Source organism: Lonchura striata, chromosome 15 (assembly GCF_050655825.1).
Source record: "Lonchura striata isolate lonStrDom1 chromosome 15, ASM5065582v1, whole genome shotgun sequence".
NCBI classification, from domain to species: domain Eukaryota; kingdom Metazoa; phylum Chordata; class Aves; order Passeriformes; family Estrildidae; genus Lonchura; species Lonchura striata.
Window position 1 is genome coordinate 1462233 of NC_140717.1, and position 21928 is coordinate 1484160.

Sequence of the window (21928 nt, forward strand, 5' to 3'; positions counted from 1 at the left end):
CGTAGAGCCCAAAGCAGCGCAGCAGCAGCACAGCAGCAGCGCAGCTCTGGGGCTCTGCTGCTGCTGCTGCTGCTGGGCAGCCCCACAGGGCTCAGGGCTGAGCAGCCGTGCCTGGAGCCCGCTCCTGGCTCCTCCAGCCTCGGGGCTGCTCCTCTGCTGCTCCAGGGCAGGGCCTTTCTCCGGGACTGGATTTTCTCTCTGCTGGGAGAACTCTCACAAACCCCAGGATCCCTGGGGCTGGAAAAGTCCTCCCAGCCCAGGGAGTCCCAGCTGGGCCCCATGCCCACCTTGTCCCCAGCCCAGAGCACTCAGTGCCACCTCCAGGGGACACCTGTAGGGATGGGCACTGCAAAGCTCCCTGGGCAGCCCCTGCCAGGGCCTGAGCACCCTTTCCATGGGGAAATTGCTGCTGCTGTCCCAGCTGAGCCTGCCCTGGCCCAGCCTGAGGCCGCTCCCTCTTCTCCTCTCCCTCTTCCCTGGAGCAGAGCCCGACCCCCCGGCTGTCCCCTCCTGGCAGGGTCTACAGAAGGATTGTTCCTTTCCTAGGCCCTCTCCTCCTGTTCTCTGCTTTACAAAACTAAAAAGGAATCACTGAATGATGGCAAATCCCACACGAATATTTGGGACTGGATGCTGGCTCATTTCTTGTGTCCACAGGGACAACCAAGTCTCCCTGCTCCCGTGCCCAAAATCCGACAGCAGAGAGTCTCTAGGCCAGCATTCTCTCTGTGGCAGCAGAAAGGAAGTTTGAGGACATCTGCACCTCATGAGAGAGGGGAAGGCAAGAATTCTCCTTTCTTTCTGTCTTTTCCACACCAAAGGAGACTCCTGCAATGGGAAAAGGAATTGTTCATGGTGGTGCTGCCCCGTGGGGCTCCAGCCCACAGGAGAGGCCTGCGGGATATCAGGTGTGCTCCCACCTGCAGGTTGGCACTTCATAGCTGTGCCAGGAGTGGAAAAATTGGAGAGAAAACAGATTGTCCGGAACCACACTTGATCTGTCTCCTCTCGCTCCCTGCACTTGGAGAAGGTGCTGGATAAATGATGGAGGGCAAGTGTAGGAAATCAGGAGGAACTCTGATTTTACTCCCCGTGTGCTGCCGTGCAGCCTCGGAAAGGAGAGGAGCTTTTGTGCACGGCTGAAGCGTGCGAGTCCTCCGGGAGTTCCACAACCATTCTGAAGCCTTGGACCCAGCTGTTGGTTCTTCCCTGATGCTGCTCAGTTTTGCTTCAGTGTGCCCAAAATAAAGAAGATCACAGGAAACAAATTTAAAAGTTCAAAAAGATGAGAGCAACAAATGACAAAATTGTTAAGTTTTTCTAACATATTTTTTTGTCTGCCTCTCTGAGATCCTTCCCCTGGTAGGGGATATACAGTTGTTCTTGCTTGAGATCTGAGTACTGAGCTCAGCTTTGAGACACTTTGTCCCTGGGGCGTTTTCTCTGGGGCTGAATCCTATTTCCATGGTCAGACAGGCTGGTGGGAGGATCTGTTTGTGACCTTAACCAAGGAGGATGGAGGGAGAGAGAGGAGTATCCACAGTGCTGAGGACGGGGAGGACTTGAAGGGTGGGAGGCACCGAGGGGATGCTGCTGGGAATCCTCCGGTGACGGTGGAGGATCAAGGGGAACAGGGCAGCTGCAGGTCTGGCTGCCTCTTCCACCTCTTATGCTGTGCTTTAGGAGATCAGAAATCATTTGGAGCTGAAGCAGGAGCTGGAGGAAGATCCTTCTGGAGGACTCCTTTTGTGTGGGCAAACAGCAGAGTCTGACACGGTAAGGGAAAAGAATTCCACTGAGACGTCCCTCTCCAGTCTTTCTTCCAGCATCAGGAGTCCTTGAAGTTCTCTTTTTCTCCAGCAGCTCTGTCCCTCTCTCCAGCCTTCCCTCCTGGTCCAGCTTACTGACCAAATTTCCTCTCTTCCAGCATGCTTTTGCTTGGCTTTGCAAAAAACATCCTTAGTGTCCTCCCTGGGAGGTGGAATGGGAAAGTGAATTTTCCCCAAAGGGCTGGAGGCACTGCTCACTCTCACTGTCTTCCCAGCTGGGAACTTTAATTCATTCTTCTTTAGAAACTTCACAGAATTGTGAGATTATGGGCAGGGTGGGATGGGGGGGAGGGGGTGTGGGTGTGGATTGCTTTTAAAACCACTTTCCTTTTTATTGATAACTGTTGTACCATACTGGAGCCTCGCAGAGAGCATTGGTGCCCTTGTTAGAGACAGAACAGTTGTAACACATCTTCATATTCACAGCCACTTCCAGAGATTATTTCTCAGGCAGTGACAAAGGACAAAGCCTGACACTCTGGATTGTTACCCAACAAAAAGGCTAAGAAAAGTCTTTTGCAAGGAAATCAGTCTGTCCCTGGTAGAGCATGAAGCATGTGTTCTGTGTTTGTACTCCTAGAGCACAATAGCTTAAATTTAAAAGCAAATAACCCCCAAAACTCTGCAGTTCCAGGAGCTGGGCTCTGAGAATTCCTGACTTTGTACTTGGGCAATTCAAGAGCGATGAAACAGAGAGAGTTAAATTGGATTTTTTTGTGAGCTAAGGCGGTGTAATCCTGTCTCAGGAGCTCCAAGCACAATTCTAGCTGTATCACAGCTCTATGAACATCTTGCCTGGAATATTCTCCCTCAGTGTCACCATTTAGCTCCCATTTGCCTTCGGAAGCTGCACAATGAATTAAACCCAGGGGCTGTGATTCCTCAGGAGAAGGCAGCAGCACTTGCTGGTGTCTGTGGTACCTTTAATTTATGATCTCTCTCCTGGCTGGGGACTGGTTTCTCCATTAACACCCCTCTTAAAGGTCACATTCGGAGATGCATTTTTCTCTCTGACATTTGTCCACATGCAGCATATAGGGAGAAATTAAGTTTGCAGATGTGACCTATGATAACATTTCTGAAATAAATCCAAACTAATCTGCCACAAAATATTGCTGAGGAACTGCTTGAAATGTCAGTGTGCCAGTGAGATGAACAGTTGTCTTTTATTGAATGTGCTGCTCTGCTGAAGTGTCCTCCAAGCAATTGCCCGTGGATAAAATCTGTCCTAAAATCTGCCTTTGCCATTTATTGCCAAGCATGATTGCACTCTTAAAAGCTTCTAGACCAATCACAGCATTCAGAATGAAATATGTTTATATTAAATATGAAAAGAAGATCAACAATTACATTTTTATTTTTGCACATCTATTTATTATATAGTTATTCATTATATAGACATTCATTGCTTAGTTCTGTCTTATATATTTTATTATCACTTGTTTATTAGATATAAATTTCTTTATTTTTGTTCAGAAATAAATACATATATAACATATAAAATATATTAAAATATATTTTTAGAGCATTTGTATGACACTTTTATTCCTGTCCTGCGCAGTTGTACAAAGGACCCGATGAAACTTACTCAATTATTTCATATCTGTGTGTGCTTAAGAGATGAAATCTTGACTCTGCTGGAACAAGTGGGGACAATTCCCATTTGTTGTGTGCATTTCAACCAGATGTGACTGATGTGACCGATGTTTGAAGGAGCTGGGGCTGTTCAGCCTGGAGAAGAGGTGTCACCCTAATTCTTAAGATTTTCTAAAGCCTTCTGAGTTTACATTCTGTTGGAGATCTTTCCCACACAATTTCTATAAACAAGATATTGTTTTGCATTCCTTTATGGGGGTGTAGAAACTTGATGTACTAGCGGTTTGTCCAATGTCTTTGGACAGGTGGCTCATTCACTCTCCAATCCAATGTCACCTTTGGGAAAGTATAAAAGTTGGAGTCAGGGAATAAACTTTCTTCTTTACCTTGCAAATAGCAGGTGGCTCACATTGTGCTTTCACGTGTCCTATAGTGACAAAGAGGAAGCTCAGAGGTGCCCTCATTGCTCTCTACACTCCCTGAAGGGAGGTTCAGACAGGAGAGGTTGGTCTCTCCCACCAGGCAGCACTGACAGAACAAGAGGACACAGCCCCAGCTACTTCAGGGAAGGTGCAGGTTGGATATTAGGGAAAAATTTTCACTGAAAGAATAATAAAGCACTGGAATTGTCTTCCCAGGGAGGTGGTGGAATCACCATCTTTGGATGTGTTTAAAAAAAAGACTGGACATGGCACTTGGTGCTATAGTCTGGTTGAGGTGTTAGGCATGGGTTGGACTTGATGATCTTAGAGGTCTCTTCCAGCCTCATTATTCTAGGATTCTGTGATTCTCTGATTCTGTGACTCTGGAATTCTGGGATTCTGTGACTCTGGGATTCTGTGATTCTGTGACTCTAGGATTCTGGGACTCTGGGATTCTGGGACTCTGTGTCCATCCAGTGGCACCGCTGGCACAACCACCGTGTCCCGTGGCTACGAGCACCTTTGTGCCACAAACGGGGTTAAAATCACCTGGAACCTGCAGCAGTGGGTGGGATGTCTCTGTCTGGGCTCCCTGGTGAGGCAGTGGTGCTGCTGTGCTCCGCAGGGCCATGGCTGAGCGGGTGCTGGTGATTGGCAGCAGGGGCAGGGAGCACGCCCTGGCCTGGAAGTTGGCCCAGTCCCCACACGTCAAACACGTGTTTGTGGCTCCAGGAAACGCAGGCACAGCTGACAACGGGAAAATCTCCAATTCAGGTAAAAAGAAGGGGGTGAAATCCCAGAACAAGCAATCAGCACTGCAGCAGCTGGGACAAACCAGCTGTGCCAGAGCCCAGCACATCCCTCTGGCTGCCCTGGCTGGCTCCAGACCCTGGCACGGGGCTTGGAGACCCTGGCACAAAGTCAAAAATACTTGTGGCTTCAATTTTAGCCCATGGAAAAGGTTGCCAAGTTTATATGAGGAATTATAAGCCACAAGGGTTTGAGCAGTGTGATATTTGGATTAACACAGGGTGGAAAAGTAGAAATTTGGGGTTTTTAGAATGTAATTCAGGGGGTCAAGATGGAGGAATTTGGGCATGTCCTGACCTTCTTCTCCTTCTTCTTGCCCTCCATGTCTTGGTGTGATGGTGGCACTTTTCTGTTGGTTTAAGGTAGAGACACACTGTCCAACATAAATGATCGGCATTGGCACAATATTGTAAATATAGTACAGTAATTTTGAATATATAATATAAACTCCACCTGAGGCGAGAGGCAGATGGCCATGGCTTCCTTTCTAGACAGACTTGGGCAGGTCAGAGAAAGAATGTTACAGATAAGGAAAAGTAACCTTGAGAACTCGACCCTACACATTTCAGACTCCTCCTTTGGCTGCATGAGCTGGGAAACGAGGATTTGACACTCCTGGGGTCCCAACAGGCTGCCCCCGAGACAACTGGGCAGGTACCAGTTGCTGTCTTTTACTGGTGCCACAGATGATTGAGGGCACAGATTCCTTCTTCATTTTGTGCTTTGTTTCTGAATTTCAGAGCTGCCTCCTAAAACACCCTGCCCTGTTTGTTTTTAGCCTTGCTGCCTAAGCTAGCGAGGCTACTGCATTTCCACACCTCATCTCTTCCACGTTTGTGCTTGAATTCTGTGACCAGTTCCAGTGAAACTTAACCCAGAAGCAGAGGGCTCAAAGCTCTTAAATCTGAACAGAAACATCTCTGTGTCTGCCCAGGCTGCTCAGCGAAATTTAGCTGCACTATCCAATGCTTTAAGTGAATCTTTACTCAGCTGTTGAAATTGAGTTTCTTTCCCAATCTAAAAAATAAAATTGTTATTGTTAAAATTGTTATTGTTATGATAAGCCTCTTTTTTGTGATGTTGAATTGTTATTGTTCTGATAAGCAGCTTTTAAAAATATATCTTGATTACATACGGCAAGTAAAAGAGATTTAATCAGTTAGCAGATATGTATTAAAAACAGTAAATTGTGCAAATTGGAGCTGTTCCCGGGTCCTTTTGGACTCTGCTATTATTACATTGATATTCTACTTTGCCCTTAGTGGGCTGCTTCATGATTTTAATCACACTCTTAGGAGGATGGAAAAAAGACATTTTCATCTCCTGCCCCTTATTTAGGCTTTACAGCCATCAGTTAATTATTTTTCCTTTCCAGCTGTATTAGTGAGCAATCACACTATCGTTACCCAGTTCTGCAAAGACCACAACATTGGGCTTGTGGTAGTCGGCCCAGAAGCTCTTTTGGCAGCTGGTAAGTTAATAAAATAATTCAATAAACCTAATTTGACAGAAAAAATAAATAAACGGTATGATAATATTATAATATAGTAAATGAACGTAACATAATAATATCAAAGAATATATTAGGTTGAATTAAAATGGGGGGGTAACTTAATAAAATCATTCAATAAACCTAATTTGATAGAAAAAAGAAATAAATGCTATGATAATATAATCGTAACATAATAATATCAAAGAATATAATTAGGTTGAATTAAAATGGGGGGGGGGGGGTAACTGTGGGAGTGCTCAGGAAAGCACAGAGATAAAGAGCCCTAAAACCAGAGGCTGAGACGGGTCAGTGGATATTCAGAACCTCATTTGGAGGGTGAATGAATTACCTGAGAGTGGATATTCAGAACCTCATTTGGAGGGTGAATGAATTACCTGAGAGTGGATATTCAGAACCTCATTTGGAGGGTGAATGAATTACCTGGGTGGATATTCAGAACCTCATTTGGAGGGTGAATGAATTACCTGAGACAAAGGGAGGAGGAACACAGGGATGAAGGGAATCCCCTTTTGCCGCCCGGCTCCCCAAGAGCCCCCTTGGTGCTTGTGCTGTTCTGTGGCTCAGGGATCGTGGATGACCTGAGGGCAGCAGGAGTTCGGTGCTTCGGGCCCTGGGCCAGGGCAGCCCAGCTGGCCTCGGACAGCAGCTCCAGCAAAGCCTTCCTGGAGCGCCACGGGATCGCCACGGCGCGCTGGAGAGCCTTCAGCACGCCCCAGGAGGCCTGCAGGTTCATCACCAGGTACCCCTGCTCCTCTGCCTCCTACCTGAGCTTCCCACGGGGCTCGGGAGCTCCTCAGCTCTTGCCCTCCTGCAGCAGGTGTGGGTTAATCAGCTCTGTAATTAGAGACAGCTGATGGAGATGCAGGTGTGGAGCCAGCTGGGAGAGCTGGGGATGTTCAACCTGGAGAGGAGAAGCTCCAGGCAGAGCTCAGAGCCCTGCCAGGGCCTGGAGGGGCTCCAGGAGAGCTGCGGAGGGACTGGGGACAAGGATGGAGGGACAGGAGCCAGGGAATGGCTCCCACTGCCAGAGGGTAGGGCTGGGTGGGAGATTGGGAATTGGGAATTGTTCCCTGGCAGGGTGGGCAGGGCTGGGATGGAATTCCCACATTCCCCTGGATCCCTGGCAGTGCCCAAGGCCAGGTTGGACACTGGGCCTGGCACAGTGGGAGGTATCCCTGACATGGCAGGGCTGGCACTGGGTGGGCTTTGAGGTGTCTCCAACCCAACCCTTCCATGATTTCACAATTCTGTGAACTGCAGCAGGTTGATTTTTCTGTTCTGAATTCCCAGCTTTTCTTTTCCACCTGCTCCTTAAGGATACTCAATAAGTCATTTATAGACAAAAAATTGTCATAAAGAAAATATTTCAACGAATCTTTCAGTTAGTTAAGGGCTAAGAATGATTTCTACCCAGACAGATGCCAGCAAAACATTCTCTGAGGATGATTTGGAAGGTTTTGGTCAGATATCCATAACTAAAGGAGAACAGTCCCATTTCCTTGCCTGTGGGTTGCGTTCCCAGACTCCCTGTCCTTGCTGCCAAGTGCTCCATGTGGGATAAACTCATGGAACCTGTGGGGTTTTTTTTAATAAAACCCTTTTTATAAAGGTTGGGAATAAAACCAACTTTTTCACTGGTTTTGCTCTGTAAGAACACCCAGTTTATGTTGCTGCCACACAGAGACAAGGCCGACACCTTCTCTGTCAGCAAGTGCAAGGCTCCAAAGGGAAAACTGTCCCAGGTGTGCACAGCAAGATGGGGAGAAGGGGTGGGAGCTTGGGTGGTATAAACTGGGTTGAGGTTTAACCTAACAGAAATCATAGTGTGGAAAGGAGAGTGAAGTGTTCTTTCAGGAAAAAGGAAATTCAGCCCTTCAAAAAATGTTTTATTTGGCTGCTCACAAGCCAGAGGGTGAGTGGGTGAAGTTAAAATCCATTTATTACCAGGGTGATGCTTTGTTCTTTTTTAACTTCTGGATTTAGTTTGTGTTTTGGAGTAAGTGGGGAAACTCTGGAGGTACAGTGGGAGTGTGGGGGGGTTCCAGGAGCAGAGTGGTGCCTTCCCTGGATTCCCTGGATGCAGCAGGGATGTCTGACCTCTCTTCCCTTAAAGCACAGACTTCCCTGCCCGGGTGGTGCGGGCGCGGGGGCCAGCGGCCAGGAAAGAAGTGACCATTGCAGCCAGCAAGGAGGAGGCCTGCAGAGCTGTCCAGGAGATTATGCAGGTGGGAAAATCCTTAATTAATCCCTGCCAGTCCAAATCTTGGTGCTCTGTACTCTGGGAGTGTGTAATTCCTGCTGCAGGGGGCAAGAATTTCTGGGAGAAATTGGTTGTTCCACTCAAGAGTTTCCCTGGGTCTCGGATTCCACCTGTGTTATCCAGGCAGGGCTGGGAGATTTTGTGACTGAACTTCTGTTCCAGCCTCAGATGCCATTTCTCTGCCCCTCCAAATTGTAATTTTTCCTTGTCTCCCAGGCCTGATAAGGAATATTTCAGTGTTGCCTCCTTACGTCCAAATGAAATTCCATTGGCTTTCCCCACTGGCCTTCAAGCAAGCTGGCACTCCTCATACACATTGGTTTTTTGTTTGTTAAAAGAAAATTAAGAGAGTATTTAGGCAGTGGATTTATATCTGTTCACTGGAGGTTTCTTTTGTTTTGTTCTGTCTTTTACAGGACAGAATGTTTGGAGAGATGGTTGTTATTGAAGAACTTCTTCAAGGGGAAGAACTTTCTGTAGGTATTGATGGTGTGATGTGCTTTTATATTTTGGCATTATTGCTGTGCTTCTGTATAAACATACAAGTTTATTGTTTAAATTTTGTTTGTTTTATTTGCACCTTGAGAAATGTATACCTATTGCATATATATAGCATGCAATCTAAGCCGTGTCATGCTAACCAATGCATGTTGTCAGTAGATCTTTCTTCTACATTAATAATGACATTGCAGTGGTTATTTTAGGGGGGAAATGTGGGGTTTTTTCCCATAAAGTGACCTGAAAGTTTTTTTTATGGAATCTGCCTTGGTTATTTTTTGTTACATCAGTAACTTTGTGCTAATATTTAGTGCCTCTTTTAGGCTATTCACATGCCAGAGGACAGGCATGTGTCCATGCGACTCAAAATGTGATTCATCAAAAAGGAATTGTAATGAGAGCCGCCTTTTCTCTTGGTAATTTAAACATGAGAAAGGAACAATGAGAAAGAAACCTTCAGGTCAATGGGCTTGCAGCAGAATAAATGGATCCTATTGGATCTAAATGGATTCTGAGAAATTCTTTACTCAGAGCATAAAGGGCACAGGGTGCCCAGAGCAGCTGGGACTGCCCTGGATCCCTGGCAGTGCCCAGGGCCGGGTTGGATTTGGGGCTGGAGCAGCCTGGGACAGTGGGTGGTGTCCCTGCCCATGGCAGTGGTGGCACTGGGTGGGATTTAATATCCTTTGCAGTCTGGGCTTCTGCAATTTCTACATTTTCCAGCAGAACTGAGCCTCGCCCCGTGCCCAGGGTGTTGTCACCGCTGTGTCTGTGTCTCTCCCCGCAGTGCTCCTGCTTCACCGACGGTGTCACCGTGGCCTCCATGCCCCCGGCCCAGCCCCACAAGCGGCTGCTGGACGGGGAGCAGGGCCCCACCACGGCAGGGATGGGAGCCTTGTGCCCCGTGCCTCAGGTACAGCCCCTGCAGCTGCCCCTGGATCCCTGCAGCTGCCCCTGGATCCCTGCAGCTGCCCCTGGATCCCTGCAGCTGCCCCTGGATCCCTGCAGCTGCCCCTGGATCCCTGCTCCTGCAGCTGCCCCTGGATCCCTGCAGCTGCCCCTGGATCCCTGCAGCTGCCCCATCCCTCCTGCTGCCCCATCCCTCCTGCTGCCCCATCCCTCCTGCTGCCCCATCCCTCCTGCTGCCCCATTCCTGCTCCTGCCCCTGGATCCCTGCTCCTGCCCCTGAATCCCTGTTCCTGCCCCATCCCTGCTGCTGCCCCAGCCCTGCCTCGTGGCTTTCCTCTGGTTGTCAGGTTCCAGAAGCTCTCCTAGAGCAAATCAGGAGTGCAATCCTCCAGCACGTCGTGGACAGCTTGAGACAAGAAGGAGCAGCCTATGTAGGTGAGTGAGCAGCTGAAAACCAAGGTAAGCCCCTATCCAGGCCACTTCCATGGTCAGAGGCTACTTCTCAATGCCAGATGGTATTTGATTTAAAAAAACAACCCAGCAGCAGCTCATTTTTCATGCAGTGTTAAGCCCCACTCGTTTGGTTCACAGCTCTTTGGGAGAGTACTTTGGCCTCGTTTCCTTAAAACACCACGATTTTATGAAATTTTTTTTTAATAAAACAGATTTATTTGCAGTTCAGGGCAGAACATATACTTCAGTCCTGCAGTACTGCTCACTCCTACATACAACAATGTCCATTTTCTCCAGATCTTTATCCAGAGGCTGTTTTAGGAAAGGCAGGTGCCCACAGGTGTCATTTGATGCCAAGGGCTGCTGTTGACACTGAAGAGATCTCAGACCTCCAAAGAGTTGGGCTCCCACCCACATCTTCAGCTTCTGCTTTTTGGGGCCTTTTTTACAATGCCTGAGTAAGAGTGGAGTGGGAGTTGAGTAAGGATGGAGTTGGGTGCACGATGTCAGAGAACTTTGTGGCGTTTAAACTGTGGTGCCCTGCTCCTCTGGTGGCTGCTTGTCACCTTTATGGATATTTGGGAATTCTTATGGCTTGCAGAACTCTTGCCCCTAACGCCTTCTGATTTGCAGAATGCTCCAAAATATTTATTTTAACAGAGTTCTTGAAAGAAAGAAAGGAATGTTTAATTTCATTTGCTTGGCTTTGTGTCCAGGTGTGCTGCAAACAGGTTTGATGCTGACCAAAGAGGGGGTGAAGGTTTTAAACTTTAAATGCCAGTTTGGGGACCCCCAGTGTCAGGTGAGTGGAACACACTGGAAAATTAAAGATGCTACATTCTTTTACCTCTTACTGTTGTAGTTTATTTCTAGGGAAAGATCAGGATGTGAACATCTGAGGTAACTTAACATTTTGTCAGCTCCTGTGAGCTTTTTTATTAGTTTAAAAAATCTGTTCCTCAGATTTTGTTTTTTCTGGCTAGAATCAGAATGGGAGGGGCCTAAATTAATGTTCCTTCTACAGAAGCCCACACCTTATGTTTCTAAATTTATGACTGGTGCCAAAAGATGCTGCAAATTAAATTAAAACCCAGAGTTTCCAACTCTACTGGCTTGGCACATACAGATTGTATTCCATCAACTGAATTTTCCCTAAGGTGAATTTCAACAAGCAAGCAAAATAAAAATTAACTTACATCACTCTGAAAACTTTTCTACAGGTAATTCTCCCTCTGCTTAAAAATTATTTGTATGAAGTGATTCAAGCAACAATTGATGGCAGACTCTGCAGCTGCATGCCAGCCTGGCTGGAGAACAGAACTGCTGTGTGTGTGGTCATGGCCAGCCCAGGATACCCAGGAGACTCTGACAAGGGCATGGAGGTAACAGGTAACTCTGGGGGCTTGTTAATTATTTAATTACTCACAGGGCTCCAGAGTCTGGGCAAGGTGGGCATTGGGATATTCTGTATTTATGTAGGTATTCAATATTAACTTAGATATTAGAGATAGGTATTCAGTATTCATGTAGGTATTAGAATAGATTTTCTATATAGATACATTAGCTATAGATAGTCAATATTCATTTGGATATTTGATATTAAATATTCATATATATTATACATATGTATTCAATATTTATATGAATATTTGATAGAGGTATTCAATATTAATATAGATATTTGATATAAATGTTTGGTATTTGCATAGGTATCCAATATCTATGCATATGTTAGATACAGATACTCAATTATCATATGGATGTTTGACACTGATATTCAATCTTCATACAGCTATTAGAAATATATATTCAATATCCATATATATATTCAACATAGATATTCAGGATTCTACAGGTATATTCAATATTCATTTAGATGTCAATAGCATTTGGATATTGGATACAGATATTCAGGATTCATACAGGTATGCAATATCCACTTAGATATCAATATCCATTTGGATATTGAATAAAGATATTCAGGATTCATGCAGGTATTCAATATTCTTTTAGATGTCAGTACCATTTGGATTTTGGATATAGAAATTCAAGATTCATGCAGGTATTCAATATCCATTTGGATATTGGATATAGATATTCAGGAGTCATGCAGGTATTCAATATCCATTTGGATATTGGATATAGATATTCAGGAGTCATGCAGGTATTCAATATCCATTTGATATTGGATATTGATATTCAGGATTCATACAGATATTCAATATTCATTTAGATGTTAATACCATTTGGATGCTGGATATAGATATTGAGGGTTCATGCAGGTACTCAATATCCATTTCGATATTAGAATAGATATTCAGGATTCATGCAGGTACTCAATATCCATTTGGATGTTGGATATGGAAATTCAGGATTCCTGCAGGTACTCAATATCCATTTGATATTGGATCTAGAAATTCAGGATTCCTGCAGGTACTCAATATCCATTTGATATTGGATCTAGAAATTCGGGATTCCTGCAGGTACTCAATGTCCATTTTCTCTGTTCAGTACTCCTGGTTCAGGATCTCCTGAGATATTTGCAATGTTTACAAGCAGAGGGAACTCTTGCAGAACCATTTCCTGCCCTCTCAGCTCCTGCCCTGCCAGTCCCACCCTCTCCTGGTCTCAGCTCCTGGCCAGGGCTCCTGAATTTTGGCAGCAATTTTTGGCATTTTCTCTCTGGGAACCCTCCATGAACCAGGGACAAGGCTGTGCACTGGTGCTTTGTCCCTGGCAGGGTTTCTGACATCAAATAAATAGAATTCAATCCATTCTTTTATTATTCCTTTATTTATTATAATCTTCTAGTATTTATTTTATTAATTATAATGATATCATTATAATTATTATTATTTATTGAATTCTTATATTATTATTCCGTTATTATCTTCCACTTCTGAGTTTCATGGGGTTTATTAGTTTTTATTCTCTTTTTCACACTGAATCACATATTTTTGGATGATGCTTCCAGGGTGGGATTGTTGGGGTGTCCTGTGCAGGGTCAGGGGTGGGACTGGGTGATCCCTGTGTGTGCTTCCAGCTCAGGATATTCTGTGATTCTCTCCTTTTAATGGCTTGGCAAACGTTCTGTTCTGTAGTATTCCTTAAAACAGGATGCAAAGGGATTGGATTGCAGCAGGGCCAGGGGGGAGAATCCCCTGAGCCTGTAGCAAGGAGAAAACTGTGCTTGGTTCTCATTTCCCCAGGCGATGGCAGCAGTTCCTCCTCTTCTCTTCCCTCAAAATAGGAATCTAAAAAACCCCAAACCTTGAACAGTTTTGCTTCCCTGTGTCTGAGCAGCCACCTGTGAGTGTTTGTGGAGCACCAGCTCCAGGTGTTGTAGGGAATTGTGTGGAGGGGGCAGGATGGAATAGTTGGGGAGAGCAGAGGTAACATCAGCACTGAAGGTGGAATGTCAGGGAGAGGGGAGAATCCAGGCAGGAAATGGCTGTGGATTGTGATTTCCTGCAGGAAAACCCTGCACAAATCACCCACAGCTCCCAGAGAGAGCACAGCTTTCCTGGCACAGGGCAGGGATATGTGTGGTGGCTCCTGCATCCCATATTTCTGTCCCTATGGGATTTCTTGCTTTACTTTCGGGGCGTCCCAGATGTGGACATGTAGGAGAGGGCCCAGAGGAGGCTCCAGGATGAGCAGAGGGATGGAGCAGCTCTGCTGGCAGGAAAGGCTGGCACAGCTGGGATTGTTCACCTGCACAGGAGAAGCTTTGGGCTGAGCTCAGGGTGGCCTGGCAGGGCCTGGAGGAGCCCCAGGAAAGCTGGAGAGAGACAATTTCCAGGGATGGAGGGACAGGACACAGGGAATGGCTCCCACTGCCAGAGGGCAGGGCTGGATGGGAGATTGGGAATTGGGAATTGTTCCCTGGCAGGGTGGGCAGGGCTGGGATGGAATTCCCAGAGTAGCTGTGGCTGCCTCTGGATCCCTGGCAGTGCCCCAGGCCAGGCTGGACACTGGGGCTGGAGCAGCCTGGGGCAGTGGAAGGTGTCCCAGCCATGGCAGGGGTGGCACTGGACGGGCTGTGAGGTTCTTCCCAGTCCAAACCAGTCTGGAATTCCTTGATGCCTTAGTGCATGGCTCAGAAGGGGATTCCTGGGGTCTGTGCAGTGGGATGTCTTTCACTGGTGATGAAGGTTCTCAGAAAAAAGCAAAGGTGAAAATTTCTGTTGTTCCTTGACTGAATACAAGACTTCAATTTTCAGTGTTTGGTCCACAGAAGGGAAAGGATCTGGGGAAAGGTCTGGAAAATACATCCTGGAAGGAGCAGCTGAGGGAGCTGGGAGGTATCAGCTGGAGATGAGGAGGCTCAGGAAGGACCTCACTGCTCTGCACAGTCCCTGACAGGAGGGGCAGTGAGGGGGTCGGGCTCTGCTGCCGTGTCCCAAGGGAAAGGAGAAGAGGAAATGGCCTCAAATGGCACCAGGGGAGGCTCAGGTTGGAGATTGGGAAAGGGAATTTCCCTTCAGGAGGCGTGAGACCTTGGGATGAGCTCCCAGGGAGGTTTGGAGTCACTGTCTGTGGGAGTGCTCAGGAGGAGCCTGGGTGTAGCCCCTGGGGACAGGGTTTGGGTGATGCTGGTGGGGCTGGGGTGCAATTGGATGACCCTGAAGGGCTCTTCCCACCTTAATTCAGGACTGTCAGCAGAGAATGCAATTCAGAAGCCTCAGAGGATCCCCTTTGTTTTTGCAGGGCTTCTGCAAGCCAAGGAGCTGGGGCTGCAGGTGTTCCACGGGGCCACAGCGCTGAAGGATGGCCGGGTGGTGACAAGTGGTGGCAGAGTCCTGTCCATCACTGCTGTCAGGCAGGACCTGATGGAAGCTCTGGGAGAAGCCAACAGAGGCGTGGCCACCATCCACTTCCAGGGGGCCACCTTCAGGAGGGACATCGGGCACCGGGGCCTGCGGCTGCTCCGCCAGCCCCTGTACGTGAGCGCAGCCCAGATGTTCCTCCCTGCCCCTCACATCTGGGCCACCTCTGCTGGGCACTGCAGAAGGGTCCCTGCTGCTGCCAGCTCGTCCTTGCCTCCCCACAGGGCCCTGGTGTACAAGGACAGACACGTGGGAGCTGGAAGCAGGGAGGTTTTGAGTCGTCTGCCACAAACATCTTCTGTGAGAGGCTCCAGGGCAGATAGGACTGGGAAGAATGTGGGAATTCCCTCAGTATACTGGTTTTTTTATCCCTAGAGGTTGGGCAATGCACTTGTGACATTGAAACTGAGCTTAGGGAAATTGGGCTGGCATCAGCACAAAGAAAGAAAATTGATTTTTTTCTTGCCACTCCTCTCATGATTAATTACCAAATGCCTGCCTTGCCATGGAGGCGATTGTGCTTCTTAGAGGTGCAGAATGGAGAGGAATATAATGGAAATAAGTGAATAAATAAAATAATAGTAATTAAAACCCTGGGGAAAAGGAGGCTCAGGGAGGACCTTGTGGCTCTCACAGCTCCTGCCAGGAGGGGACAGCCGGGGGGTCGGGCTCTGCTCCAGGAACAGGGAGAGGAGGAGAGGGAGCCGGCCTCAGGCTGGGCCAGGGCAGGCTCAGCTGGAACAGCAGCAGCAATTTCCCCATGGAAAGGGGGCTCAGGCCCTGGCAGGGGCTGCCCAGGGAGCTTTGCAGTGCCCATCCCTGCAGGTGTCCCCTGGAGGTGGCACTGAGTGCTCTGGGCTGGGGACAAGGTGGGCATGGGGCCCAGCTGGGACTCCCTGGGCTGGGAGGGCTTTGCCAGCCCCAGGGATTTGGGGATAATTTGCAGTTCTTTTCTTGGAGAGAGTTTTGGGGGTTTTTATCTCCCATAAATGCAGTCCATGCCGTGTTTGTACCTGGCAGGGGGGTGCTCAGAAGGAGGAGGCTTTGCTGCTTTCTTTGACCTGAGGGCATCTGGTTATGATGATCCCATCCTGGTGTCCCAGACCAAGGGCCTTGGCCCCAAACTGCAGGTTTGTAACTGGCAGCTCCTCTGCAGCAAAGCTGATGTCACCTGCTGCTGATTTTTATGATTTTTAAATTATTATTATTGATTTCTAAAATAATTTTTATCTCTAGGAATAGAGGACTTCTTCTCTCTTTGGGGGTATAGGGTCTTATCATTTTCCCCTCTTTCTCTTTTTAAGCTTCCTCTAGATTACAACGGCTTTATTTTCTGTTAACTTTGGTATGGAAGCTTTTGTTTGATATCAGTTTGATCACTTTCATCTCTCTATACTTTCATCTGTTATAGGGAAAAAGAGTTTTTCCCTATAGTTTTACAAGAGTTTTTCTTAAGCCTTAAGATTAAGACATTTCCTCATCCTCCCTATTTGGTATTTGACTTTTTCTTTACTGACTTCGATGCCTTTATGTTGTTTCTTTACATGTTTGTATCTTGTTGTATCTTGGACTGAGATGTTTATTAGTTTTTTATTTATGTTACAGTTTTACAAGTTGTGAGTTTTACAATGCAAGGTAAAAAATGGAGTCGTATCTCTCTTTCTATAAGGTTTTTTAAGGATAAAGTGTCTAATTAAGAAATTACACTTAAGTTATTTTTACTTTTAACTTTGTAACTAACTAGTGACTCATAATGTGGATTTTTTTATCTAATTGCACAATACTGCTTAAACCTATGAAGAAGGTGAAGAAGAAGGTAAAGAAGAAGGAGTAGCTTCTGCTTAAAAACTTTTATGTTGTTTTATATCTATTACTATATGCTAAAACTTCAAACTGTAGGTTTTTTACCATGTGATATTACACAATTCTATTTAAACGATGCACCCATCATTTCAGTTTTATCATTTAATTTTGGAAGCTTTCTCCACAGTTTCAGGTCAAATGCAGTGTTCTCTTGGGGGCCAGTGTTTGGTGGCACAGAAAGTCTGAAATTCTCAGCAGCCAGGGTTCCAACAAGCTGCCAGGGCTGTTGCAGTGTTCCAGTCCCACCACCTGCACCCTGCTGAGTTCTACAAACACTCCTGAGCCCACCACAGGGGCACCTGCACTTGGAAAATGGTGATTTGTGCAAGGCCTGGGCATACTTCACTGGGCATGTGGATATTTTGTGGTGAAATGATAGCAGCCCAAAATGTAGCTGCAAACCTGAGGCACTAAAGCCCAGAATTTCTGCTCTAAATTAGAGGTTCCATTGGCTTTGAGGAGGATCTGTGTGGAGGAGCACAGGGAGTTGTTGAAATGAGAACTGGCAGGCTCAGCCTAATACATTGTGTGTGGAGAGGGAGAACAGGTACCTCTGCCAGGGCACTGGGGAAAGGAAGGATGGAAAAAATAAACATTAAAGAAGCTGAGAAATAAAGAATTTTAATTAGCCAAGAGCACACAGGATAAGCTGAGTTAGGAATATATTTATGTAGAGAATTGGGACAAATTGAACCAGGGGTATATTTATGTATTGAATCAGGATAAGTTGACCTGGAGATTTATTTATCTATTAAATCAGAAGGTTTTCAACCATCAGGAGATCTGAAGCTCCTTTCACTGTCAAGCACAGCCATGTCCCTTGTTTCAAATGATTTCTGCCTTTAATGCCAGGACAACGAACAGCAGGAGATTGAGCAGAGTCATCCCAAAGGTTTTTGGCAGTCTCACACCCTCAGGCACCTCTGAGCATGAAAAAGTGATTGCTGCAGGCTCTTGTGGGTCTTTGTTCCAACTGCTTGGCACAGAGACATCCCCAGCTGTGTTCCCAAGGTTCTTCCTTGGCCAAGGAAAGGTTGGCTGCTGCCTGCCAGGATTGCTGCTGGAGCAGTGGGAGGGAGGTGTTGTCATGCACAAAGGCCGTGGGGTGCCTGTTTCCATAGCACTCCTAAATCCAGCAGCCAGGGAAATCAATCAGGAATCCAAGCCCAGCCTTTGTTTGGGTGCTGCTCCCTCACCATTTGGAATCCAGTGGTGTTTATCCAGGTTTTCCCCTCGCCCATCCCTCTGTCTTGGGCTTTTCTGCACAGCTGGAGCTGTGTCAGTGAAAGTTTATCCACTGATGATAAAGGCCTTTTACACCCTAAATAATTCTCTGATTTTATAATTCCGTGATCCCTGTGTCACCTTTGTCCATGGCAGCCCTGTGAGCTGAGCAGGACACTCCAGGGTACCCCTGAGAGCTGGAAATGTCAGAACTTCATGGGAGCCACAACACCTGAGCCAGGTTTTATTACTTGTGAAATGCAAACACCCTGAGGACTTCTAAAAACAGACAGGAAGTTCCCTGAGGGAACTGTCTGTGCTTGACCAAAGACCTGCCAGGGCCTGGAGGGGCTCCAGGAGAGCTGCAGAGGGACTGGGGACAAGGATGGAGGGACAGGAGCCAGGGAATGGCTCCCACTGCCAGAGGGCAGGGCTGGGTGGGAGATTGGGAATTGGGAATTGTTCCCTGGCAGGGTGGGCAGGGCTGGGATGGAATTCCCAGATTCCCCTGGATCCCTGGCAGTGCCCAAGGCCAGGTTGGACACTGGGGCTGGAGCAGCCTGGGACAGTGGGAGGTGTCCCTGCTGTGGCAGGGGATGGGATGGGATGAGCTTTAAGGTCCCTCCCAACCCAAATCATTCCATGATTCTGTGATAATATTTCAGAAAGCAAACAAACAAACAAAAAAAAAATCTCAAAATGACAATTTCTAGGTAGCTATGGCTGAAATTCGAACTAATATTGAAAGAAACAGCAAAATAGATTTTTCTTTTTCTGTCTGCAAGAAAACTAGCTGTTTTCTCTTGATTTCTAGCAGGTAATGCACCAGGTTCTATCTTCCATGTGTGTCCTGCAGTGATTTCTTTCAGAGAAAAGAAGGTTTCTGCTGTTTTCACTGATGAATAATTGAGTTTTGCCTGTTTCTCATTCCCACCATGTCTTGCAGGTTGCCCAGGTCTGTAAAAGACACGACACCATCGGGCAGGACCTGGTGGCTCTGTGTGTCAACGACCTCCTGGCCCAGGGGGCTGAGCCCCTCTTCTTCCTCAGCCATTTGGCCTGTGCCAAACTCAATGCTGAGGTGATGGAGACAATCAAAGAAGGAATAGCTGAGGCTTGCAGGAGTGCAGGCTGTGCTTTCCTGGGTATGGACCCTCCTCTCCTCTGAGATGTGAAGGGGCTGAGGTTGAATTTATCACCAGAGAAATGGACTTGGCAGGAGGCAGAGGCAGAATGTGGCCCTGGAATTGTTGGTTTCTGTTTGGTGGGAAAAAAACAGTTGAGAATTTGTGCTTCAGTTCTTCCTGCTCTGTAAAATGGGTCAGCACAGAAAGATGGGGTTTAGTGCTTGTGCACGTGGATCCTTGTTCTTCCTTCTTTATCCCTGAACAAAGGAGAACAGAACTGGAAGCCTCACATTCCTCAATATTAATATTTCCAAGCCCTCTCCCATACTCAGGGAGGTGCCATGTGAGTACCAGAAACAATAATGACAAAACCACTTCTTTCATGAAGCTTTGTTTTGTTGGAGTCTTGAGGTGAAGTAAGAAACCAAGAAGAATTTAATAAGATATCTGAATCTTCTTGGGCTGTGTGTCCCTGGATGTGCTGCTGACTTTAGGAGATGCCATAAATTTAAAATGGTGTTACAAGAATGGCTTTGAGCTTAGGGAGGGCTGGCTGGGTGGGAGATTGGCAATTGGGAATTGTTCCCTGGCAGGGTGAGCAGGGCTGGGATGGAATTCCCAGATTCCCCTGGATCCCTGGCAGTGCCCAAGGCCAGGTTGGACACTGGGGCTGGAGCAGCCTGGCACAGTGGGAGGTGTCCCTGCCATGGCTGGGGTGGCACTGGATGGGTTTAGGCTCCCTCCCAACCCAAACCATTCTGGGATTCTGGGAGTCCAAAACGAGCAGAAGCAGGAGGTGCTGACTGCTCTCTCCCCTTGCAGGTGCGGAGGTGACAGAAGTGGCAGCTCCGTGTCCCCCGGGCCACTGTGACCTGGCCGGGTTCGCGGTGGGCGCGGTGGAGCGGGGCCAGAGGCTGCCGGGGCTGCAGAGAGCCGAGGAGGGGGACGCACTCCTGGGGCTGGGCTCTGCCGCCATCCATGGCCACGCCTTCGGCGTGGTGCGGAGGATCCTGCTGACATCCTCCCTGCACTGCTCCTCACCTGCCCCGGGCAGCTGCGGGGACACCACGCTGGGTGGGCACTGCTGCTTCCCCGGGCTGTGCAGGGCCAGGGCTGCTCCCATCCGGCCGGGCTCCTCAGCCTTTGGGGTCCGCTGCTCTCCTGCAGCACCCCTGCCTCCTTCCCCAGGCCTGCTGCAAGGACTGGGAGAGAACCTGCTCAGGGAAGCATTCCCAAAAACACCCCACGGCCTGTGAAACAAATTCATTGATTTCAGCCTGGGGAATGGGAGGCTCCGGGATTGCTCAGAGCCCTTCCAATTCCTAAAGGGGCTCCGGGAGAGCTGGAGAGGGACTTGGGGCAAGGGATGGAGGGACACGACAAGGGGGAAGAGAGGGGACATTTAGGCTGGATATGGGGTTGGAATTGTTCCCTGGCAGGGTGGGCAGGCCCTGGCACAGGGTGCCCAGAACAGTTGGGGCTGCCCTGGATCCCTGGCAGTGCCCAAGGCCAGGTTGGACACTGGGGCTGGAGCAGCCTGGCACAGTGAAAGGCGTCCCTGCCATGGCAGGGGTGGCACTGGGTGGGCTTTGAGCTCCCTTTCAATTCAAACCAGTCTGTGGTATTTTGATTCTCAACCTCTCCTGAGGTTTTAAAACAGGACTGAGCTGAGGCTGTTGTTTGCAGGAGATGTTCTGCTGACCCAAGGGAAGATGTTCAGCCCAGCTCTGCTGCCCGTCCTTCGCTCGGGGCACGTGAAGGGCTTTGCCCCCACGGCTGAGGGGCTCCTGGGGGGCATCTCCAGACTCCTGCCCGAGCACCTCAGCGCTGTCCTGGGTGAGTACCTGAGGTGCTCCTGTGAGACAGAACTCGGGCCCAGCACGGCCTTGACCTCCCAGCTGCAGCTGGAATCCTCAGAAACGTCCCTGCAGAGGGGAACAGCCCCAGGTGGGTGCTTCCCAAAACCATTCCTATTCCAACTCACGAGCCCCATTGTTTGTTGAAGGGAAATTCCAGAGAAGATTAAGGGCAGCACATCTCTAGGACAAAATGTGTTGGAGAAGATCTTGTGTTCTTCAGGACACCTCTCCAAACAAAACATTTTGACAAAATACTGAGGTTTGGTAGGGCAATAAATTTGCATTATTTTCTCCACACACACACACACATACACATTTAATGCACTTTTTGGTAGCCTCCCCATCACATCTGACATCTATGAGTAAGGCAGGACTTTTTCTGATGAAGCCAAAACTGGGAAAAGAATTTAGACGTTTGAAATACTAAAGAAAACCATGTTCATGTGAGTATAAAAATACAGTGGGGAGGGGGAAAGAAAGGTGTCTTGGGTGTGTTGGGATTGTATTTCTCTAGAATGAAGTTGGAAAGAAAGAAATTTCCAAGGCCAGGTTGGACACTGGGGCTTGGAGCACCCTGGGATAGTGGAAGGTGTCCCTGCCCATGGCAGAGGATGGATTGAGATGGGTTTTAAGGTCCCCTCAGCTGGAACAGCAGCAGCAATTTCCCCATGGAAAGGGTGCTCAGGCCCTGGCAGGGGCTGCCCAGGGAGCTTTGGAGTGCCCATCCCTGCAGGTG

General features: G+C 47.9%; 1 protein-coding gene across 1 annotated transcript; it reads left to right on the plus strand.

Annotated features, from left to right (window-relative positions):
- Positions 1-264: 264 nt before the first annotated feature.
- Positions 265-20589, plus strand: LOC146765965 (trifunctional purine biosynthetic protein adenosine-3-like). Its single transcript, XM_085592799.1, has 14 exons — positions 265-4621; positions 6033-6128; positions 6735-6909; positions 8284-8395; positions 8847-8906; positions 9716-9841; positions 10185-10272; positions 11007-11092; positions 11511-11679; positions 15001-15232; positions 15344-15434; positions 16115-16249; positions 19153-19351; positions 20156-20589. Exons 1-14 carry the CDS (start codon positions 4477-4479, stop codon positions 20587-20589), a joined length of 2148 nt encoding a protein of 715 aa, XP_085448925.1. The 5' UTR covers positions 265-4476.
- Positions 20590-21928: the final 1339 nt, after the last annotated feature.